Source organism: Oculina patagonica, chromosome 11, assembly GCF_052425735.1.
Source record: "Oculina patagonica isolate OP01 chromosome 11, crgOcupat, whole genome shotgun sequence".
In the NCBI taxonomy this organism is placed as follows: Eukaryota; Metazoa; Cnidaria; class Anthozoa; order Scleractinia; family Oculinidae; genus Oculina; species Oculina patagonica.
The window spans coordinates 22,414,533-22,440,026 of NC_135768.1; the positions used below are offsets into that span (position 1 = coordinate 22,414,533).

The window sequence follows — 25,494 nt, forward strand, 5'->3', positions numbered from 1 at the left end:
ATGGCTTTCTAGGTTTCTATTGGCCATCTATTTCTTCGGTGAATTGAAGATGGCTGGTCGTTGCATACATACGTTTTAAGATAAAATATGCTATTTTATTAACCAAGCGCGAGGGTTCTACTGGGAAAATATTAGATCTAGGACTTTGCGGTAAAGACCGAGCGCACAAAGGTTCCTACAAAAGAGATCGACGGTTGATATTCTCCCTGTATACGGCCCCAAGCCAACTTGGTTAACAAGAGATTTTTTGCATGCAGTTCCGCTTCAAAACAAAGCTGGTGTTAGCGAAGTTGAGGAAGTGTTTGAAGGATAACAAGAAGCTCAAAGAAGCTTAAAACCAGGTGTTAATGTGTAAAACGAGGGAGAAAAGAAACTATGCTCAAAAGCAGATTTTACCGTTGGTTGGGTCGTGGCAAAAAAGCCTTACGTGCGGCTACATTTTCATTGACCACGAAAAAACAATAGTCTCGAAAATGAGTACCTGGGCCTCGTCCAGACGCATCCGTGTTCATTTGAAAACCCAACTTTTGCTTTGCGGATAAACCCTCCGTCCAAACGTATCTAGTAAAAACAGTGACCGAAAATGCAACTTTTCGAAAACGTTCTCCAGAGTGGAAAGTTTTGAAAACGACGTTTTCGTGTATTTGTGTGGACGATGAAAACGGAACTTTTTGAAAACGATGACATCACAGTATCTAAGGATATTTCACTGTCACATTGACTTTTTTAAACAGGACTTATAGCTATGTTAATTAAATATTTTCATTCATGTAAAATGTTTAAGTTTGTTATTTCAGAATACGGCTTCAGAAGGGCTTCTTTAACCACCAGTCTCGAAAATCGAAGCGTTAAACAGTATGTAAAAGTGCTTGGTGATTAAATTTGTCGACCAAACATTGATTTCAGAGGAAGAGAGAAAGAGATTTAGAATGATTCAAGGCCAATCCGTATTAAAAAAATATCCGTTTTCAAATAGAATTGGAGACGCATGGACGTGCAAAAGCGATTCGAATAAGATACGTGTGGACGCGAATTTTCTAAAAACTGGGGAAAATTTCCGTTTCAAATAAAAACGGATTCGTGTGGACGGGGCCAAAGTTAACAACTTGTATATGCGCAAGAGTTAGTCTTATGGCACCACAACACGAACGGCTAATGGAATGGCCGTGAATCTTTTTTCCAGAAGCACACTAAATATGTCATAATGCGTGAGACTTAATCCCTTCACTTGTTTGACACAATGCACGAAGTCACATAAGCTGGGCCAATAACAAATTCTAAAATTTTACTTAAATTCATTACTACATTACAGACGTAGCAAAGTTACTTGTTTCGAAAAGCAAAAGAAATACCTGCAGAACCTAATGAGTTGTACTACACCAACTACGGTGTTTGGTCATTTTCCGTAACGATTTAATTTTAGCCCCCGAGGCGCTTATTTACTTTTGGTAGCTCAAGGGAGGCGATTATTTGACAACAACAAATACTGTTAGTACAGAATTTAATAACAATAGTAAAGATTCGCATAGTCACAACACTATTTGCTTGTTTGGTTGGTTTGATATTACGTTCACATGAGAAAGAACACCACACATATGCATTTCATTCGTCTAACCAGTGTTAGTTTTGTCAATGTCCTGAATGTCACTTTCGCAACGAAGGCGATTCAAGTTGGAAAGGAAGCGTACCACGTGATCACGCGCCAATAACGCGACAAATGGCGCGCCAATTACGCACAGAGCCAATCAAAATCAAGAATTATGTTATAGATACGATTAATGGAATAAGTGCGCATATTTCAAGAAAACGGCACTCATGGGGGTCAGCGTACCAGAAAGGGGACATATATAATAATATATATTATAAGAAGCCTATTGGAAAAAGGGCGCTAAATTAACTAATTACGGTACATTTCTTTCAAAAGTTTTGTTCTTCCTTTGAACAGACAGTTTCAAACCATTTCTGAGCCTGCGGTATGGTAAGTACTTTATGAAAGGAAAACGCGATCCATATATAAACCAGGGTCGTTTTCAAGCTTGAGGCTTTCAGATCAAGCACTAAATCTTTGTTTAGCTGAAAAACAAAATAAAATTAAAGGAAAAATAAAGTTTATAAAAAGACATTATAGGGCCACACAATGACGGTAGTAAGAACTCGAGTCCTTGCAAAACGCCTTAAAAAACAGCCATTTTTATGCCGAGTGCTCAGGAAGAAATGCAGCTGTTTGCTTTCTTTCTGCCAAAAAAAAAAAAAAAAAAAACGTTTCACTGTTCGACGTACATTGATTTGTCTAGTAATCTTTCTATTACCCCAATGTTTCTTACAGAACTTAAATATTAAGGCCAGTATGTTCAACAAGAGTACATTTTTCATCTATGAAAAATATACCTGTGTTGAATGCACGCGGATCAAAAGAATTGGTTTGATGATAGAATGACATTTTTAACTCTGAACACTGACAAGCGATACAGTTTTTACGTTATTGGCAGTTTGCTATCTGTGAGCCAGCCAGCCAGCCAGCCAGTCAAACAGACACAGACAGACAGACAGACAGACAGACAGACAGACAGACAGACAGACAGGCAGACAGATCTAAAGAGACAGACAGATCTAAAGAGACAGACAGGCAGACAGACAGACAGACAGACAGACAGCAAGTTTCTACAGCTTGCCTTTTACTCTTCGTGTTCTATCATGTTCTATGCCATTCAACTGTAAAATTTGATAACCCAATCCAGTCTTTTCACAACGTAAGTCATCATTGAGGTTGCCTAGTTACCTTGTTGGATTCTGAGTTGGATTTTGTAGTTGGAGATTTTGCCGGGATTTCCCGGTTTGCTTGCGGTTAGCTCCACTCCGGTTTGCTTGTGGTTAGCTTTCATTTGTTTGTTAAGGGCGACACTATATCATATACACGTTTATGCTTACAGCATATATACCAAAAAAATTGGTGTTTTCTCGGTCAGTACCAAATCCAACTCGAAAATACTGCTCGAAATCCAACTCAAAAATCCAACACGAAAATCTAACTCAAAATCCACCTTAAAAATCCAACTCGAAATCCAGCTCGAGATCTAACTCGAAATGCTAACTCGAAAGTTAGTCTGTCTCCATCGTGATATGTTACCCGCTGTCTTGTTTGTATAATTAAGTTCTACATGTAAAATCGCTAACAATTGTGTAGTGAAAAAAAAGTCCAGATTACTTACGTTGAATGAGTCAGTGAAATTGGATCCTCTTTCTTAAATCTTGGAAGAGACGATAATCTGTCTGTTATTTTCACTTCGTCATGAAACATTAAACGGAGACGAGCACCACGACTCTTTTGAAAATGAAAAGACCTCTTTAACTCTTCCATCATTGATATAAGGTCCAGCGTCCGCCAGCGCTTGTTAAGAATCTCCAGCATCAAAGTCAAAAACCTGTCATCTTTGGTCCTGGCAGTTACCATTAGAGTTTCTGGCAGTTTGTCTTTTGTCCGCATGCGACTGGATTCCCTCTGAACAACAAACTTTGTTTTGTCTGGTATTCCGGTCACCAGCTTTCCCAATACATCTTCCAATAACGTTGTCAAATTTCTCTGCACGGTGTCAGGCATGTCCCACTCATGGTCCAAGAGTACAAAAACAGCAAATAGTGAAAATTTCCCTGAAGAAGAAGCGTCATAAAATACAGAATGTCAGTTTTAGGATGTATAATGCGCCGCCGGACGTGGAATGGGAAAATAAGATATAAAATAGCGAAAGACATTTTGTGTTCTCTTTGCCGACCACTAACCAGATATATTGAAATCTGTTTCCTTGCCAGCACGGAGACCAATCTTTCTACATTTTTAGCTTTCTTCGCAGGATAAATTACAAGGGAAGCATGTACATCTTAAACACATGTCATAAAACTCGCGGATAGCACTACCATGCCGTGTAACGCATGAGGAACTGCCGGCTCGTCGCCAAAGGATCTGCCGGTTATGTCAAGCATCGTTATTAACATAACGTTTTGCTTAGACAGACGACAATATAACGCCTTATTATCCAACTCCAATCAGTAGAATGCAAATAACAAGCGAAACGAGTTACACAATATATGTAGGCCTCGGTTCTAAAGCAAGACCGCTCTCGGTGAGCTAAAGTTCTCTTCATCTCACAATAAAGTTTTCCGTAATTACCTAGAACTGTTAACCCGATATAAAAAGAATGATGGAAAATGAAAACGTCAACGTCAACGAAAACAACTAACCTTTATTTTATTGAGTTATTTTTTCAAAAATAGCTCTTAGTCGGCGTGATGTTGTAGTCAGTGGGTGGATCAGTCAGCGAAGTATGTTTGTTTGTCACACCAATCAGATTTCAGGTACTATCGGAACCAATCAAATTGTAGTTTATAAAGGGGAAGCAATCTGACGTAGTCAACAATTTCGTTCGAAGTTTTTAGATTAGAAGGAGGCGGAATCGGTGAGTTGTGATTTAACCCTGTTTTTCGTAACGCTCGCCTGCTTACAACGCACACGCCGTGAGCAAAAGGCCCAACACTAACTTGTTATTGGTCTTATTGGAGAGGCTAGTGTTCCTGACCGTAGTAAAAATAACATATAACATTTGCACAAAGCAGATTTGAAGAATAATGTTGTCATTACTTTTTCCGTCCGCTTTGCGAAGTTCGTTGGGAAATTGAAAAGTTTGTTACTGATGAAGTTGCCAAATAGGTTGCGAGTTTGTGAATCAAATTGTGAGCTTCGATACAAAGTTCCCAACTTAGGCCCGAAATTAATAAAACCTTCAATAATTATGTTATCAAAAACGGCTTTGCTACGCTAAACTGTTGGAAACAAATGTCATAAAAATAAAAAAAACTTTTATGTTCAGCGAGCCGTAAACATGTCATCCTCTTCCCCAGGGCCACGCATATTTTTTTAAATGACATGGCGTAGTGGCCCTGGTCACGGTAAAAAATATGATTTTTTTGATTGGCTGATAAAAACTGCATGCGTAATTAGGTAAAAAACGAAACGCTTCTACGCAATTTTAGTTATACTTCCGGTCATCGAAACAATTGAAGATGAAGCGGGCAAGTTTGAAAATGTTACCGGAAAAAGACCAAATAACACTGGGAGTTTGTTGGAAAACGTATTCACGAAGCAGACCTTTGTTTATGAACGAATGACAAATACATCACTTGTAAGGTGTGATTCGGTTGTACTTTTTATTGCATTAAAAATATTGCAAACATTTGCACTATCAACTTAGCTTATACAAGATATACACACTAAAGGGTCACTAAATGAAGTTCATGAATTACATGAAGATTTTGAAATTCAATGTGATATTTCTTACCGCTGCTCAATAGAATATAGGGGGCGTTATGTCTCGGGGGCGTTTTAACTCGGGGGCGTTATGACCGGTTACCGATACCTCGTCGATTAGCGGCCTTTTTAGTTCTGAATTTTCTGCAATACCTCCGCATGGCCATAAATAAATTTCACAGTATCATCAACCGTCGGAATGTTATCGGCTGATGATATCCTCGACTCCATGTTAAAAACACTATAACAGCGCGACTATAACTCCAATTCCTCTGGATTCTAACTTTGCCTTCAGATAATATTGCGTGTAGAGACGATACAACAAGAACACATCTATCAGCCATGCAATTCAATGAGTTCCAAACGAATCGAATTGTGTTAAGTTATCAACGACTTGAATTGCCAAACCAGCGGGCAAAACACAAGGACAGTCGTTCTACTTAACGACTACAGCAGGCAGGGCGGCTTCCTGTTCCATTTCTTGTTTCTTGAAGTCCTCCGACAGTTGTAGCGAGGATTGCTGTACAGCTCTTTCGAACGCTAAACTCAAATCTCGTATTTTCTTTCAAAATTCGTTTTCTTCTCGTGTTAGTCAGCCCCAGCCTTCCCCTTTCTTTTACTGAGCAGACGCAGACGAACATTTATGCAGTGGGCATGCGCTACCGGATGTCGTGGATTTTACGACATCCGGTAGTCAGTGTTACCAGAGCCCTTCGTTTCGCCGACCACGTGACCAAAAGAAACGGAGGCTCTGGGAACAAGAATGTAAACATGTTGTCTCGAACAAATTAGTCTGTCGCGTCGCGTCGCGTCGGCTTCGATTAAAATCAATTTTACATATGGGTAAACCATCCAGTTTCATCCGGTTTACAAACGCAAAAGACTTGAAATTGAAGACAGTGAAGATTATGCCTCACAGAAATCGTTAAATACTGTATGTGTTTTCATACAAAAAAGTTAAAATTTGACCAAATTACTACCTGCATAAAATTTGTTTATCGACAAATCACTTGCGTGATCGCTGATGCGAATCGTTGTGTTGCACTTCAAGCTACTTCAACTTTTCTTGACAAGCTCTGAAATCTTCGAGTTCAGAAATCGCCATGACTTTCGAGCAACATGTCTTGTTTCTCCTCAACTACCAAAACTTCGACCGTTCAGTCGGGCCGTAGTTGGGAACTTATCGAAGTTCACAATTTGATTCGCAAACTCGCAACGTAATTGGCAACTTCATAACAAAGTTTCCAATTTCCCACCAAACTTCGCAAAGCGGGCGGCCAAAGTAAACTGAAATCAACTGTAAAACATCTCGTTCAAACATTTAATGAACCGGTACAAGTATTAACTTTGCTGTTAAAAGCAACTACGATCGATAGCAAAAACAGAATAAGAGCGTGCCATTCCGTGACAATTTGAAAACTCAATTAGTTCTTGTTTGTTGAATAGAATTTAGGTTGTGAATGAACGAAAATCTTTGTTGAACAGTTCTGACAGGAAACAAATACTCCAGGTGTACTGCGCTTTAAAGAACTTTCCCGAAGAAAGTGGTTTTTGATTTGATGCGCTTATTACTTTGTTTATTATAGTACTTTTCGTTCAATGTCTGTATGGAAACGTGGCTTTTTCGAGAAAAACAAGGGTATCGTGTTACGTTCGTTTTAAAAAACAAAGGTCTCATGTTACAAAAGTGAGAAAAACAACAATATCATGTTTCACTGTTTGGCAAAAAGCCAAAAGTATTCCGTAACAACCAAAGTAAAGTGGTTAGGTTACGTCTGCGACGCAGGCTACTACAAAGCTAGCAACAAAATAACCGCTTAAACAGAATAAGAACGTGCCATTTTGTGACATTCTGATAATTGAATTAGTTTTTGTTTTTCAATTAAATGATGAAAATTTACGTATTGAATAAAACAGTTCTGATGTATCAAAATGCACGTAAAAGTTATTTTGTTTGCAAGCAAATTTTGTGCAAAAAAGTGACTCCGTGGGCCGCCATACACAAATAGCTCAACCCATGGCATAAACCATCCCAACAGGACAATCACCCAGTTTCACCCCAAGCCACCCCATAAATTGAAAAAATAACTCCTGCACGCTTAGCGTGCCTATGTTTTAGAAAGTTATCAAACTAGTCAGGTGCCCAGGAGTCCAAAATGTGACACCCACGGGCATTTTTGTCTGATTTTTGGCAACATAGCTATTTTTACTAAATCGAGTACGCTGATTTCGAAAATCAATGTTGCCAAGCTTAATTCTTCCGTTAAGATGATGTTTTGATGCATTTAATAATGACGTCATGGTCCAAATAAGGAATTTTCTTTCCTTTTGCTATTTTAAGCAAAATTCATCCAAAAATTCGTTCAAATCATAAAAAGTATACTGTAAAATGATTTTAAGAATTTTCTGATAGTTTTTATACCGTTTCTATGAATATCAAGCCGTCCAGTGAGAATTGACCACGCCCTCTCATAAAAATTCACTTTATCACGGGTATAGTGTTATCATTTTGTTTAAAAATGAATGTGATTCTTGTATTAATAGAAAATTGTAATTGAATTGCTCCACAAACATCAGAGATGTTTGACATACACCATAACGACTGCTTTTATCCACAAAGAGAGTGGCAAGGAGAGACAGAAGCAAGATAATGAAGCTGAGAATTCTCTACATTCCACACAACAAAATCCGGGTTGTTCTTGTCACGGACAAATGAGACATTGCAAAAAATTGCCAAGAAAGATCTCGTGACTCTAGAAATAAAACAAGATCTTTCGATTGGACAGACTCAGCTTGAACGATTCGTGGAATGGAGGCTACTATCTTCAGACAGAGAGAAAGAACGGGAACGGGAAGAAGGGATGGAAGACAAACTTTCGTGACCCTGTTCGAAAGAATAATCCACCTCTATTTGCCAGCCTTTATGAAGTTAAAAGTGCTGCAACTAGCCGCAAAAAGAGAAAGACTTCAAATTTGCATGGAAACCAAAGTATTCTATGTTGTCTAGTGACGGTGTATGAAGGCAGGCGCGAGATAAACATGCAAGCCATATTGTAGCATCTGAGGTATAATGCCGATGCCACTGTTTCTCGCAGAAATGAACCCCACAAGTGTGAAACAAGTCAATTTTAGAAGACCTTCTCAGAAGAAAAGGTCAAGTGCCTAAAGGCAGTTTGTTCTTCGATGGCTTCGCCCTGGTGGTAGCATACTAATTATGGTGGCAGCTATTGGCAATCCAAAAAATGAAAATGCTTTCGGTGGGTTTGCGGAATGTTACGTGAACACTGTTTTACGGAAAGGTCCTGGATACCAGAGGATTGATGTGTTACTCGATGGGAGGCACTCCATAATAGCAACGACAAGAAGTCGACGCTCCGAGAACACGGCGCGGCCTGTGAGCAGAGTCATTGAAGTACATAAGAGAGGTTCAGTTGCGGCCGATGAAGTGGCGAGCATTTTTGGCACTAGGAGACAACAAAGCGGACTTTGCACGGATTCTCTCAGATGAACTTATCTCGCAGGCACTGACTCTGCAATCGTAGTATATCTGGTGGTTTTTCATACGAAGTGGATTCTGCTCAGATCCTGGCCTAGATGTAGCCTTTTTGAGATCCAACCAAGAGGAAGCTGATACGAAGTTTGTTCGTTATGCAGTCAGTCATAGCGGGCATGTCGACAACATAATAGTTTCCACTCGCGTCACAGACTTGCTGTTACTTCTCCTGGCACATCGATCGCGCTAAGTTTTCATCAACGGTGTGGATATGGGCAGGAACTTAAGAGAATCCAACGTAAATAACTTTAGAGGATGTCTCCGCAAATCTTCCTAATAACTCGTCAAGTTCATTGTTACCATCTCACACCATCACCGGCTGTAACAGCACCTCTTTCATCTGTGGAGAGTTTTCACAGAACACTTTGTTCTTCTCTTCTCGGTCGGCGAAGATGTCCTCGAAGCTGACACCACTACCTCCGCAGAAAACGTTTGTTGAATGTAAGAAATCCGATCTGACCACTGGCTATATATGTGCCTCTTTGCTATGAATTTAGAAAAACGCATGCCATGTGCACTGGGCTGTGTAGATGCACCAAGACCGACGCTAATTTCTATATCAAACTGCGCTAAAGTGCTTTAAAGAAACTTGTTTAAAAAGCAATATTAGTTCAGTGTTTTTAAAAAAGTTCAGAAGATATATTAAAAATATTTACCGATATTGATTAAAAATATTATAGACAGATTTAAAACTGAAAGCAAAGAGCAATGTTATGATCATTTTGAATTCGTTAATTTTACATGCGTTCAACCAAAGTCTTTATCATGAGCCTATAACAGACAAAGTGCATTGTGAAATAAGTTAGATTCAGCAATATGCAAGACAAACAATAACGTTTTATCTCTAACTATAACAACGATGATATATTACGGCATTAACTATGATGTTATTTCCATTTATTTTACCACAAAACTTAAACGAAATGCTGAAACAAGGGAAACTCGATATATGAAAATTGTAATGGCGTCATTCTTGATGCTCGCTAGCTCGTAGCTTCAGCGTGGCACGACGACAATATTTTTCTTTCTTATTGCAACTATAGCGATTTGTTAATACAAAAATCGCATTTGTTCTTTGAAAAAATAACAAAACTACACCCGTGATAAGGTTCCCGCGATAGGGTGAATTTTGTTTAAGAGGGCGTGGTCAATTGTCACTGAAGGGCTTGATTTTCCCAGAAACAGCGTAAAAACTCTCAGAAAACTCTTTAAATCATTTTTACAGCACACTAACAATGCTTTAAATGAATTTCTGGATGTATTATGCTTAAAATAGCAAAAGGAAAGAAAATTCCTTATTTGGACCATGACGTCATAATTAAATGTATCAAAACATTATCTTAACGCGAGAATTAAGCTTGGCAACATTGATTTTCGACATCAGCGTACTCGATTTAGTAAAAATAGCTATGTTGCCAAAAATCAGACAAAAATGCCCGTGGGTGTCACATTTTGGACTCCTGGGCACCTGACTAAACTAAAAGAGCTTAAAGCTATGTGTTCAACCACCATTCATGGATAAATTAATAAATAAACAAACAAACAAAAAAAAAAAACAAATAAATAAACTCGCTGATAGAATGTGATCGCGCGTGCGTTGTTCTGTAAAGGGACAATTTTTTATTATTTTTTGGCTTAAAAGTACATAACATTTGAGGTTTTGGACTGCAATCCTTTAGAGGTTCTACTAAAACAATTGGACTACTCACCCTCGTTTTATATGAGCGATGGTCAACTCGGCTGTGCCTTGTTGACTATCCGCCCATAGAAAACTGGAGCGTACAGTATAATTGTTAGAGTGTATATGAAACAGTTTTTTTATTTGCCTGATCGAATGTACGTGGAATGCTGATGGGAACATCGAGAAAGAAATTCGAAATCTCTTTTTTCACCGCGTTTTCGCGCTCTGAAATGGTGAAATTTCACTTCCGGTTGGGTCCAAAACCGCGTACATTGGGGAGCTGGGTCTATTCTGCTTTTGACGTCATGGCCGATCTACACCCAGCTCCCAACTGTGCGCCGTGACGTCAAACAAGAATGCGCTCAGTAATACACTCAATAACCAAACAAACCGAACATGGAATTTTAAAGCTGCGACGGCATAGATTTAAAATCGCTAAAAACACAACAACACGTGCGCTACTTCTAAATTCGTTTTGAGCCTAATACGTCAAGATTAAATACCGCCTTTTCATTTTACTTACCTGTATATATTTGCTGATATGATATATGATAGCTTTATTTTCACACGCTGTTTCCATGGGCTTTTCTAAAGAAACTATTATTACACTAGTATCCCTCTAGACTTCAGATCTTTTATAAACTTCCAAGCCTTTAGCTTTTATTTTCGGTTTTCCGGCAACCAAGCTGCAATCTTCCCTGTTCAGTTTGTTTGGTTCTTGAGTGTATAACTTGTTTGACGTCACGGTGCCCAGTGGGGAGCTGGGTCTAGACAGGCTATGACGTCAAAAGCAGAATAGACCCAGCTCCCCACTGTGCGCGGTTTTGGACCCAACCGGAAGTGAAAATATTGCGTGTTTTAGGTCGAAAACGCGGTGAAAAAAACGAGATTTCGAATTTCTGTTTTCGATGTTCGCATCAGCATACCACGTAGATTTGATCAGGCAAATGAAAAAAATCTGACATATACACTTTAAATAAAAAACGTAAAAATTCAACTGTTAAGTGTAATTAATACGCTGAATAAGCTCGTTTTACAGGACATCACGGCGGCCATATTTGTTTCCAAACAATGAAACTGATTCTTCTGTAAACAATTTCTTTTGTTTGGAATACCGATGGCTACCGCAAAAAAGATCTATATTAGCGTTAGTCAAGTTTTGAAGCAAATTTCACAAAACACTTTAATAAAGTAATTAAGGATATTTTTTTCTTATTATCACTAACCTTGATTGTGTATCCACCTGTCAATGACCGATGACGCAGCCAACTTGGCCTCATCTATCTCCTTACATACCGCCGGTTCATTCTTTTGGATCTCATCATGCAGTTTTTGCGGCATCATTGATTCCATACTCCTCGTTAATTCAATCATTTTCGTGCCAAACATCGCCCTTTTTTCCAAATTTCTGCATTTAATTGTAGTTACTTCGCTCTTTGAGTTAAGATCTTTAAAAAAAGAATCAATCCCTTCTGTGCCACGACTCCACAAACGAGCATCAATAATCAAAACACCAGCACAGCTATGATACGTTGTCGGACGCTCAGCAGTTTTCCTCAATTTTTCTATCTCGTGTAAAGGAAGAGCAATCCGCAGCGATCTTGCGGGGTGCGATTTCCTTGGTTTCTCCAGCAAATCCACGAGGTCATACAGCTGTAATGCCTCAAACACTTCTTTCATTAGCTTCACAGGAGTGTCCAGAAAGTATTTGACAAGATTAGCCAATGTGAGCTCACCGAAATCACGTTTGATTACAAATGACTGACAAAAATGTTTCCTAGCGACATCGTCAGCTTCTAGCCTTTCTGACAGTTCACTGATGACTTCTCCACTAAGATCCTTCAAACAAACTGTATCGTCATCTGAATAAAAAAATTAAAACAACAAAAATGAGATAATAGTCGGTTAATGTATACTATAGCTGTGTAATAAGAAAAAGTCGGTTTTGAGGTTAACTTTCTTTTAACTCCTGAAATCCCTACAACCCCTGAAAAAGGTACCCCTTTCGGGCGGAGCCTTTCCGTATAGTCTACCATAGGGAGGATCCCCCCCGGGTCCGTATAGAAATACCAAGGGTTAATATTCTCCCATTACGGACACGAGCAACCTTGGTTAAAAAGACAGTTATTGCTCAACTAAAAAGATTTTTATAGATATAAGTGGAAAGCAAAATGGATGAAAAGAACGGGATACTGACCGAGGAACCACCGGACGGATGTTTTGGTTGGAAAAGAATTCCCTAACGTTGTTTTACAAACCAATAGAAAGTTCGAGTGTTTTTTATGCGACTAGATTATTGTGCACGTATCTGCGAGGAATTAGTTGAGATAACACCCGGTCCAGAAAGAGCTCAAACAAAATTATTACCAACAGGATGCGATGCTAGACGCTGTGTTTTCTTTACGTTTGGGTTACTCAAGTTCATGTTTATTAATTATAGTAATTTATGAATTATGTAACAATTTAGAGCCCTGTCATGACTCTGATCGAATCGCATAGATATCAGTATTGTTCGAGAACGCAAAATTGCATCACCAGTGTATGAAGTTGTTGTATTGACTATAATAAAGTGATGGCATAATTATAACGAAATATGCATTCAGTTTGTCTTCATCTTTAGAAACGAATTTTGTGTTGTGAATTGAAGGAACAATAATAAAAGCTTGCAAATAAAAGCTTGCAAATGACAACACTTAGTGAACGTGATGGAAACAAAATTTAAAAAAAAAATAAGGGGGAGATCTGCGATCTGCGGTGTGACACCTGCAATGAAGGTATCTCATTGGTTTATTATAGCTACTGGCCCTCAGATTACTTAAGTCGTGTAATAATAATGTCGAATATTGTCCAAATAACTTGTTGATAGTTACCAGAGATGTCTTCCATTCCAATATCAGATGGTGCACCATGTGTTCTTATTCCGCTGTCACTTGTCTCTGTCGTCATACTCTGCGTCTCATCACGGATGTTCTGCAGGTAACTTTGAACGGACGCGTATTTCTTGGAATCAACATATCTCGCTTCTTCTCCAACAGGGCTCCCTTTACTCTCTCTAATCTCCGCATCACTTGCCTTGCAGTACAGATCTGAATCAGAATGTCTTCGACGGCTCGTTCCAGGTCTTTCAAGCCTTTCAGTTTCTCGAGCTGTGAAAGGATATGTGCATCAACCATATTAAAGATCGTAGCCAAACTGAATCACTGGTACAGACGGCTATTACAAATTGTTTTATCTCTAACTTTTTTTATAACTACAATCCCCCCCCCCCCCCCCCCCCCCTAATAAAGGCCGTCGCGAAGATCATACGTTTTCAATCATCCGTAATAAACATTCCAAAAGGATAGATCGGAGAGCCTTAATATAAATAGAAAACTGCCGGTACAATTTTTTAGTCCCAAAAACGATGGTGGGCTTTAAATTTAAAGAGGACATCATTATTCCTGAACTGCAGCCGCTTAAGTAGCGTTGATTTTTAACGCTTTTCGCGTTACAAGCCATGCGCGTTTCTGTTTCCGTGCAGAATTATTAGAAACATACTGATAAATAAAACGTTAAGCTCTTACAATCCCTACCAATTACTTCCTCCTGCCAGCCCAATCTCCTCAATGCATTTTTCGCTTCCGCAATCTCGGCTTTTAGTTTCTTATTTTCTTGTTCTAAAGCTTGCAGTCTTTGGTTTTCGAATTTCAACTTGTTTTCTGCAATCTCGGCTTTTAGCTTCTTATTTTCCTCTTCTAAAGCTTGCAGTTTTTGGCTTTCGAATTTCAATTTCTTTTCTGCATGTTTTAGTTTCATCAAAGTCAGGTCATCTTCATTTGGTTTGAAGAAAAGAAAAGAGTCGGAGTTCCTTCGACGTCTTCTTTCAAGTCTTTCCTCTTCTTTGACATCAAACACTGAAAGAAATTAAATAAAAAGTTGACCGTGTATGCTCATCCTGACCTTGGTTAAAGATAAACGAAAAATAATTCTTGTCACAAGGTCTGAAAAATTTTGTACTGAAGCTCAGTGTTCATCAGCGATTAAAGTGAGCTCACGTTGTCACGTGAATGCAAATTGTTTAATCACTGACAACAGGTGGTCAAAAATAGCGGGAAGATCATAGTCTCTGTTCAACGTTGGGCGTTGAAGTCTGATATTAATTGCCTCTTCCTTTGACATCAACGGATTCTTTATCTAGAATCTTGACTCCCTCCCAGTCGATCTCGTGATCGGCCTGAGACTGCATGGTGTTCTAGGATTGCAGATGTTGTTTGTTTCTCATGCTCGCCCACTGCGACTTGCGGTAGCTTCTAAAAACTATTATAGCCGGAATTTCAACTCGGGTGTTTCCCTAAGCCCGAGTAATAATTTCTTCTTTTAACTTGCGGCTGACTTGCGGCCTCGATACTTTACGAGAAGAGTAAGAAAAAGAGTAAAAAACAGCATATGTTTAAGGTAATTCCCTAGAAATAGAACTGCTCATAGATTTCCAACCAAACTTTGCCAGTTGGTTGTTTACCTTAAGGGAAGTTAAATTTTAAAATAAAAAAGGGGGTCATCGTATTCGTTTAGGAGCAAGAAGACCTTGTATTTACCATATAAATCCTTATATTTCCTTTGCGAGTACTGCTGAAAGTACACGTCTTCGGTGATAATGTATTATTCTGCCATAGAAATTGATCTGTATTCATTTTATAGAAAGAATTTGATCGCTACTTTCGAACTAAGAGAAAAAAATGATAGGTCACCGAACTCGTTTACGAGAAAACGACGATTTCTCTCTCGCGCGAGTCAAGCCGCATAGAAAAAAACCGCGATTTTGTTTATGTGCGCGCTAATTACGCGTAAAATTCTGCGCAGTAAGGATGCGCAATGCAATACTACGGAATCACCTTAAATACAACAAGCTCTTGAACTAACCTGGGTACTTTAAGAAATATTCGCGACAAGCCCTGTACTCTTCCTCCAGAATGGTTGTCGAAAGTTTAACCTCGACGAGGCCAAGTTCCTTCAGTAGCTCCTCTGTTACAAGAAATGTCTGCGCCATTTCATTCAAGTAGCCTGTACAGTAGTCGTCCCACAATTTGTCGAGTATTTCAAGTGAGCTACATTCCACTGTGATTATCAAGCTCCCTGAGTTGGTGTCCACAATCAACAACTCTCGTATTTCCCTCAAAAAATGTACAAAGCCATTTAAATCCTCTGGTTTAGATGGGTCAATGGTCTTTAAGTACTTGAATGCAGCCAAATCCAAAACCTGTTGGGAACTGGGAAGGGCGCCTTGATAACTAACTCCACCCAATGGACCTCCTGTGGCTGCTGCCTGTAGTTGAATCACTGCTTGGGGTTCATGTGGGGCTACAACCAACTCTGAAGATCCACCAAGTGGACTAGGTCCTGAGATGGCTTCGCAATCGATCCGCAATCGCAGTCGAGCTGCTGGAAAAAAAAACCAATTTGAATTAGATTCAGAAGTAAACCTAAAAGGGGCGATCCCACACATCGTCTGTTACACCATTCATCACTGATCTCATGAAATCACTGGTAACAAAATAGAACGGTGCAGACGAATAAAACAGCTCAAACGTGGTTTTTCAACTGTAAATAATCTTCCTACTGATAGAATCACAAAACAGGTCATGAAATACTGCCTTCTTGTAACGCAAGCCGAATTAAATGAACCTTGTTCACATAACCTTTTTTCTTCGCTCCGGAATAAAAGACTAAGTGAAAGTTTAAAATGCATGGCAATTAAAGGTCAAAAGACAAGTCATTTTTACTGACCTCCAGCTGCTTGAGGGTTACGATCTGAGGAGCTAAGCCGGTCTACAGATTGATGAAGCTCTCCAAGCTGATTTTTAATTTCTTGGGCTTCTTCTCGAACTGCTGTCTCTAGGACATGTGTTGACCCTTGAACTCTTGTCTCCAACCGTTCTAACCCATCTTGGACTTCTTTAGTTATGTCTTGGGCTTCTTCTCGAACTGCTGTCTCTAGTACATGTGTTGACTCTTCTAAACCTTCTTGGACTTCTTTAGTTACTTCCGACTGGGCCCACTTCAAACTTGTCTCCATACGTTCCATCCCTTCCTGGGTTGTGACTTTCAGTTCCTCTATGGATTTCTTTACTTCCATATCGTTTGTATACCACGCGTAGAGTTCCTTAACATTTCTTTCATCCTCTGCTGTAAGGGGATCCTTAAGAAAGTTGTCAATGGCCTCCTGCCATTCATGCTTCTTTGCAAGGCTAATTCGCGCCGCAAGTCTTATCAGAGCGCCACTGATTTCTTGCCAGAGCTGTGGGAACTCGTCATCTGTTATCTCCATCTTTTGGCTCACGTGACCATACACTGCGTTGCGGTAATATTTAATTCTGGCCAAATCTGCAGATAAACTGTGGTCTGTGCTCACTGGTAGAGTGTCCCAGCCCGTGGCAGGAGGGATCAGGCTGCAAATTGTCCTCAGTAACCTGAAGAGCAATGTCACATCTAAATCCGCGGACTTGCCGCACACTCCTGGGGAAGGGTACAAGCAATCCCACTGTGGCTTGGTAAGCTTTGCTGCTTTGAGTTGTTTCTCTGTTGCTGGATTCTTTAGTATTGCAGGAAGATTGCTTGGTGGACATATCTGATCAAATATCTCCCTCAGTAGCGTAGTGCCTCCACTTATTAACAGTCGTGCAACGCGTTGAAAATTTCCTTTTCCTCTTGTTGAACGAAGCACTTCATCTGAGTCTGGGGCGGCGGCCATTTAATAAGACAGACTGCGGTGAAAGATAAAAACACATGAGCTTAGGAATAAATAAATAGGGCCTTTGCAACAATTAGTCACATGACCTACTTTCCAGAGACACAAAAACGACCCACTACCCAGGAATACAAAGAGCGTATCGAAAAAGCTACCATGCGTATTTTTAGGCTTACATGTATATCTCAAAAGGGGGTATTTTATGGCTGTTTGAAATAAGAAGAATTTGTATGGGAAGAGCAACCCTTGCAATCCAGTAACGGCACATTTTTTTCAAATTTAAAACTACCATAAAATCTCTACATCACGGTTAACTGGCCTGAAATTTGCCGTTATGGATAATTTTTTCCAGACTTCCTATGTCTTAAAGCTGTGTAGAATCGTTGTCTTTTTTAAGGAAATGATTATAATAAAATTTTTTGAATGCAAAGGCTTCTCACTTCCATAAAAAACATCTCAATTGATTATTCCCAAGAGTTCGAACTGTCATAAAATTTCGCCATTATACAGCAGACTGGTCTGAAAATTGGTGATTGGGCTAATATAAAGTTGGACTAGTGAGCACCAGTTTTAAATTGGTAACGTGATCAATTGTTGCCCAAAAAAACCTATTTCGCGTACGATAATTTACATCGCAGTTTCCTAGCTGGTCATTTGGTCATTACGACGTCTCTGAAAATATTGTCAAACCTGTGACAAGAGTCGAAGCACTTACAAAGTACATTATGGGTGGGTGGGCGGATAAGCTTGTAGCAACTGTAATACCCTCAATTGGACCAACACCCACAAAAGACTCCCAACAATATTCTACAAACCACCAGCTGTTGCACTTAAACAATGCCAATTTAAATTATTCATGAATCAATGAAATACTTCAATGTAAAAGCCTATTTTAACAACATTGCTAAAACCAAACATCCCAACCTTGTTCCCAGTGTCTCTCTTCTTCCTACCCTCTGAAGCAGGAGAGAGAGAGAGAGAGCTTTCTTGCTCCAAGGCAGAGGAAGAATGAGACCCTGGGAATGAGGTTGCAAAAAACCATGGCCAAGGAAGCAGGGTTGTCATTTCAAAGATGCCTATGTGACTCTTAGCTTAGTCATAACTTTTAACAGATGTTTCAAAATAGAGCAATTTTCATGGCTTTTTTTTTAAAAAAAAATCAAGTCAAGTCAAGTAGGATTCAAAGCAAATATAGCTCACAAAACAAAATAGTCACCTGGAAAGTACGATAGGTGAAAGAGAAAACTTATATGTTATCAATTCTCTGAGTTTAATGAACATGCAGCAGATGATCTTTCAACCAACATTTGAACAAGACAATTTCCTAAAGTGCTTATGTCTTAAAATTTTAACACTTTAATATCACATGCTGTTAATCATGCGAGGTTTTATAAGCAAAAAATAGTTTAACTTTAACGCTCTTAAATTGTTATTAGCAAAAAACTAGTTACATTGCATTAACTGTCGCGTTTTAAGCTTCCTGAGGCTTCTTGTATTGGATGACCAGTTACAATTTTGTGTTTCAATCAGGATAATATCAGGGGATTCATATGTTTTGAAGTAGGAAGGCACAAAAAAGGAGAGTAATAGGCGGGCATAAAGAAAAGTGAATTTTGTTATGTTCAATTTGAAAGTAGCCAGGTACATACTGACTCTTTATTATCCAGGGGTACTGGTACCCAAGTCTCAATTTCAAATGACAACCCTGTAATATTTTATAATAATATTCACCAAAGTGGATGTGAGTAGTGGGTATTTTGACCTTGCTGCTTCATAGCTTGGTAAATTCCTACCACCGTACTATTCAACCCCATAACTTCACCGACACTGTGGTGAATAATTGTTTTAGTATTGACCAAAGAGCCTGAATAACTACGTGGACCAAAACATTACTTTTGCATGGTAACCAATATTACTTAAGCAACAAGGGATGCCATTTTGTTGTTCTTCAGCTGCTTGGAGGTGAATAGCAAGTACTTTAATACTAATCACCTCTGAGTTAACCAATCAAAGTGTACAAAAAGTACTATCCACTTGTGTGGTATGTACTAAAAATAATCATGTATGGTACAAATGTTGTTGAGAATGACAAAGGTGAAAATCTTCATGACATGTAAAGAACATATAACAGAGGTGAAATTTGAGAATGCAGTTATAAATACATTGTGCAGTGATTTAACGTTTCAGATTTTGGCCTTCAAGAATACTGCACTCTATTTATTCCAAGTGTGTTCAACCCTAACAAGCATATATTTTTCCACTAACATTTGAGAAGTGGCTCACAAAGGACTACCTGGGATGGGGCATTTGTCAAATAAAAGACAACAGAGTTAAAATTTACAAAAGAACTTAAAAGATACAAGCCCAGAACTGGGTCATAGCTAAAAACAAGCGAACTTAAATTTACTATGTATTTTTTTTTTCATGAATGCTCCTGTAAACGGCTATGCATAATCCTATTCTAAATTAGTATTTTTTCTGATATAAATAATTTTGCCTGAAATGACATTTCTCATCTTCTAGATTTTGAAATTTGACTCCTAGCAGCTTGCAACTGACAGAAAAGTCTGGCTTATTTTAAAATGCCCGAAGCCAGTTTTTTTTTTTTTTTTTTTTACATTAAAAGGGCAATATGCAGATGCATATAACTATTCTAAGATTTGACCCATTTGATAATTATCTATCTCCATCATTTTCACTACCACTCCCGCAATTCATATCCATCTTCCACATTCTTCTTCCATTCTTCCGCAAGAAGATTGCAAACCAATGGACACCCTTATTGGTCAGTGCACAATGGATGAGATACCACTGTCATAATCAATGGTTTTTGCATCTAGAGAAATGGATTTGTGTTCCCTTTTGCCTGCTGAGGAAAATAGATCTGGAAAGCTAAGTAGAAACTCTCGAATACATATAGGTTATTCACCAGCCGGGAGGTCCGTATTGGGAAAAACTGTGCCCGAGGTCTTGGATACCGCCCCGGCCTGCGGCCTCGGGCGGTTCCAAGACCGAGGGCACAGTTTTTCCCAATACGGACCGACCTAGCTAGGCTGGTGAATAACGTTTTTATTTTTTTCCCACTTTATTTGTTTTTAAAAGAAACCTAGAAAGATTGTGTCACAAAATCTTTGTTTGTATACGCGCGCCATTTAATTTCAATGTTGAGTCGATCGACGGGTTAGCAAGAGTGTAAAATGCTGTTTGTTATTTAGTTCGAAATAAATTAAATGAACCGTATTTACAGAAAGGTTCAGCATATTAAATTAACACTGAAGAGATTCAATCAAAGAAATTGAAGTAGTAAATATATCATAAATGTAAAATCGAGCCAAAGCATTATCATTGACAAAACTAAACGCCGATTCCGGCTTCCCGATGAATGTTTTGATAAAGAACTCTGTTCGCAGGATGCTAAGTTTGAGAATTTCCCGAAAAAAAAACTATCTGATGGAAAGACAGTTTCGGTATAGCTATACACACTTGTATTTAACGAATTAATAAGCTCTGCGTTAATTCCCAGCATAATTATTTTGTGATAAACAGTGCGAAAGTGAAACTAAATGAAATGCGAAGCTTGGACGTACGGCACAATATTGTCAGAATTATTTTGGCTGTTTTTAATTAACGAATCTCATTTTCTTGAATGATGGCAACTAGTGTTTTGTTTTGGCAAAGAAGTGGCCGATAAAAAGACAGTTTTAACTCAAAATTGAAGTTTAAAACCAGCAGCTTATCGTATTAAAATGGCGTACAAATGATTGCAAAATGCACAAACAACCACAAACTCAACAAACTATCAACTAGAACTTAATTTGTCGATAAACAAAATCAACACTCGCCTTTAGAAGAACTTCGAGGCCTTTAATTCCACTTCTATTCTGTCTTTTCGCATTTACAACAGTTGTTGAGCGGCTATTTCGATTTTGCTGAGCAAATCTTTCATGTGTTCGTTCGTACAACGCTGCCAAATGATTTCGCGCGGAAAGTACACTCGACGATTCATCTCGCAATGGATACCGCCCGCTGTCGAGGGCCGGATTGGAGAATACCGCCCGCTCCCGGAACCAATCAGATCGCAGGATTTGTAGAATACCGCCCGCTCACGAACAAAGAAAAAAATAATAGTTTATATTCAGTCCCCGTTGGTAGACAATTGTTCCCACACATATATTAAATCACAAGATCAGTGAGTTTCAGTAAGCTTTCTTTGCAAACTTCATATTAAATAAAGTTGTCTTCATGCAGTTTGATTTGCCTCACTTTTGATCGTGTTTGTATCAATTAATTAATTAATTAATTAATTAATTATGCTATGGTTAAGAAAAAAATACTGATAAGTTATTTGGTTGGAGACCCAACTGTGGGGGTGCATTTCTTTCATTCTGAAAACAAAATGGCCTTGATGCCTGACAATGTCTGGAGAGGATCACCCTTAGAATTAACAGAGCCATAACCTCAAAGATTAAACTTATACTGTCATCACCAGTACAATTACAATTTGAATCCATGTTGGAGTCATTTTCGCAAAATATCACTTTGTTTTCAAAACTGAAAAAAAACTTCAGGCTCAAACCCTTTAAAAAAATAGTATACATTCCACCTCAGCTAAAAAAAATAGACATTCAGTGTGATTTGCTGCATTGATGCACACATGAGAAACTAAGCTTGAGGGCAAACATATCTCCAATTAAGTAATCTAAGGGAACGTTTTGGGGAACATCGCATTACCAAGAGTGCGCCCGGCCTCCCCGTCGCAGAGCATTTCAGCTCAAACGGAAACAGTTCAGCGGACGCACAGGTCCGGGGCGTCAAGCTCTGTGGCGGTAACAAGCAAAGAAAGCGGCAGGAGATGCGCTTAATTTTCCAACTTGGCACCTGCCATCCGCGCGGCCTCAACTTGGAATTCCGTTTCTATTGAGGTTCTCGCGCGCGCGCGTGCTAGAGACATGACTTTAAATACATACTCTCGTGGCGTATTTTTAACGGTCGTTTTATTTATGACCAATTCACCAATTCTCCAATTAGCCTGATCTGGGAGAAATCTTCGATTATATTGAGTTACTAACAGATGAACCTCCAACACAAACATTTGTTTGGACGTCACGCAATCCCCCGCTCCTCCCCTCTCTACTAACGTCCGTCGGGGAGAAGAGATTGCGTGACGAGGGTGTGTACTCAGTGACCAGTGAGCCACAGGCGGTGTTGGACACGGTTCACGTGACATTTTTCGACCAATCATTTGTCACCTTGGTGGAAGCAATGGCGGACAATTTTGTCGCGGGATTTTAAGAAGGTCTCATCTTCTTCGTGCGATTCCGGCGAAACTTTAACGGTTGTTACAGATTATTTTATTGGAGCTGGAAGAATAACACCTAGGCCAGTCATCTGTCAAGTTCTGAATTAGGGGAAGCGATTTTTCTTTCAAAACTAGTCGATTGAAATCATGCTACAGTGTATATGGTAAAGGGTTGTTTGGCGCAAGCGTTCGACGTCGATGAACATTTGCTCATTTCTTGACAAACAAGGATCAGTACTGTGGATTATTTTTGCATAGAACTTAAGTTCAATGGTTGAACTTTAAGAAAAGTACGGTGGGCCCGGGCGGGCCCTGCCGTTTTAACGGTCAAATTTGGACTTGAAGTTGGGGTATTTTCCTTGATATGTCACTCAGTTCTCTTCCATTTCGCGGCATTTTGCGGGAGTTGATGGTGTGATTTCTGTCGATGTTCTTACAGGACAAGGGCTTAATTTGGTACTCCCGTTCATGTGTATTTATATTTTAATGTTCACTTGCAATTTTTGTTATTGTAGTGTTTATATCATCCTTTTGTTTGGCTGATATTCGGCATGTCGGAGCGATTGCCCAGCCACAGGCAGTTGAACTATAATGCTCCCGCAGTCCCGCAGTCGACGAATAATTATCCTTCGTTCAACATGCTTTACACATGTATTACACTTTATATCGGCTTCTCGCAACACGCTTTAGTAAGAACGAGAAATTTGCATGTACTCCACTTATACTTCGCGCACCCGCTTTAATTAAGAACGAAAAATATACACGTATTCCACTTATCCTTCGCGCAACATAAACAATAAAAAATATGCATGTACTCCACTTATCCTTCGCGCAGCACGCTTTAATAGAACGATAAATATACATGTGTTCCACTTATCCTTCGCGCAACTCGCTCGAAGAACTAGAAATATGCATTTGTTCCACCTATCTATTCAAGAAGACGAATATAAAGTGTTTATATCATCATTTTGTTTGGCCGATACTCGGCATATATATCAAAACGGCCGTCGGGCCCTCCAAGTAAAACAACTCAGCGAAAACCCATCAAAAACCACGATAGGGCGAACTGCGTTGGCCAGCAGTGGCAGTACATCGACGTACTTCATTCATTACTCAAGTCATTTCTGAAAAGCAAAACGCCAAAGATAAGTTCAATTTTAGCCCGTTTACTTCGATCACAAACGTGCTAGAATCGAATAATATTCCCAATAGTCGACGAACCGCGATGTTTCGAATCCAAAATATGAGTTGTTCCGCCGTAAAATGTCGCCTTTATGAATCCAGCAATACACATCTACGATCATCTATAGGTGCTACTAGGCTCGCGAAAGATTTGATATGGATTTCCTCCGATATTTCTTTCAGCATTGGAATATCTTCGCACCGCGAGGAGATGTTTACAGATCGGCGATCAGACGATAATAAGTGCAATTGAAAATTTCTTCCGGCATGCTTTGCGAGTCGTGTCCAACACCGCCTGAGTGAGCCACTAAATTTACTAAAATGGCGGACAAACTGCAAGAGTTGCTGCATTTCGTTTTCAAACTTTTCTTCCCTTAAGACTTTCATTTAATCTAAAGATTGTTTATATTCGCTTGGAGATGGCAATGCGATCCTATGCGGTTGCTTTAATTCAACAGTGAACTTGCGAGCGGTCGACTCGATGTTGACAACGGTGTGCGAATAATATTCACCCTGCAGATCAGCAAACGCGCAAGCTTTTTTACAGTAAATACCGTGTTTTAATACTTCTGCTATTGAGTTTTTACCGTGAACAGGGTAGCCTCAGCGTTTTTAGGGTAATCGGAGCGCTATTCAGGCTTGATTCAGTCTCTGAGTCTGCAAGTCTGCAGTCTGTATAATTAATATTGTGTCGAACTTGTATTAAATCGGCGCTCACTGCACCTTGTCAACAACATGACTTTCAGTAAAATCTCTATGAATTATTACTCCTTTGCAAAACTTGGGTCAAAATACACATCAAGTACAACTGTAAACACTAGCCTAAACATAGCATTTCGCCTAGACTTTTAAGGTTTTTAGGCTTTGCGACACAGTCGTAGTAATTTAGGGTTATTTAATACTGATTTGTTGCATTTACCTACGTTCACTCGTTCGACGGTTCAAGAAACAGAAACAAAAATCTTGAGCAATAAAACATGTACAACAGAAGCACAATGTGATGCTTAAAATTCCCACAATAGTATAACAAAGCTTCTTACCTGAAGATTTCTGCTCACATACAGTTCCCAATGAATTCAGATTTACTGGTTAGTGTTCAAAGCGAAAGCGGAAGTGATTTGGTTTGTGAAGGCTCACGGGAAAGCAAACCGTACTGAATGAAGCCAGGCATGAAGCGGGAGGAGATGGGGGTGGGGAGGGAGGCAAAAAAGGGAAAACTCAATAAATATTTTCCCCAAGCAAATTAATCGGCCTATTGTCTCGGATTCAATGAAGTTAGGGATTCTAGTCAAGCAAGTAAAAAGCTAGTCAAATATCCCGACTTCTGAGACACGATGTATGCGTGACATATTTCTTTTTTGGGGACCAGTTATAGTACTCCAAAAATGAATATGTCACGCATATTCATTTTTGGCAATGTGTTAAATAAACTTGCAGTTTGGTCCTGCTACTAGATCTTAGGCATCTTTTGTGTTGAAATACATTAAGCTTCAGCTAACTTGGCCAATATGGGTTATGAAGCGCTTTGTGAGTTGCCTTGAGTAGGTTCTATTCGTGCTGTTTCTTTACGGGAAGCCATTTGAGTTTCGTATAGCATGTCATCGGATGAAGTATTTACTTAAGTGGTAAAGACTTACATTTGGTGACGGATACATGAGAAAAAACCTACAAATTTATTTTTTGTGCCAAGCCCTTTATCCACCATCTTGGTTTTCAGAAGAACTATTGTTTTTTCTCCTATTGTTTTATTCCCTTT

General features: G+C 39.2%; 2 protein-coding genes across 5 annotated transcripts in view; both read right to left on the bottom strand.

The window, feature by feature from the left end:
* LOC144630939 (uncharacterized) overlaps positions 1–24,403 on the bottom strand; it is a 64,349-nt gene extending 39,946 nt beyond the window's left edge. The window contains exon 1 of the mRNA XM_078489296.1: positions 24,326–24,403. The gene's annotated coding sequence lies outside the window, so the exon portion shown is untranslated. The remainder of the gene's footprint in view (positions 1–24,325) is intronic.
* LOC144630680 (uncharacterized) overlaps positions 1–24,840 on the bottom strand; it is a 109,688-nt gene extending 84,848 nt beyond the window's left edge. For 2 of the 4 annotated variants that reach the window (XR_013566603.1, XR_013566602.1), the window contains exons 1-7: positions 24,779–24,840; positions 16,297–17,273; positions 15,433–15,951; positions 14,106–14,426; positions 13,404–13,679; positions 11,760–12,395; positions 3,206–3,648 (exon numbers count right to left, since the gene is read on the bottom strand). Coding sequence is in view for 2 of the 4 variants with exons in the window: in XM_078489049.1 (XP_078345175.1) it covers positions 2,070–2,073; positions 3,210–3,648; positions 11,760–12,395; positions 13,404–13,679; positions 14,106–14,426; positions 15,433–15,951; positions 16,297–17,260 (3,159 nt within the window). In the remaining 2 variants the exon portion in view is untranslated. Of the gene's footprint in view, positions 2,074–3,205; positions 3,649–11,759; positions 12,396–13,403; positions 13,680–14,105; positions 14,427–15,432; positions 15,952–16,296; positions 17,274–24,778 lie in introns of all 4 variants that reach the window. The other 2 variants (XM_078489049.1, XM_078489050.1) reach the window with 2 other exon arrangements.
* Positions 24,841–25,494: the final 654 nt, after the last annotated feature.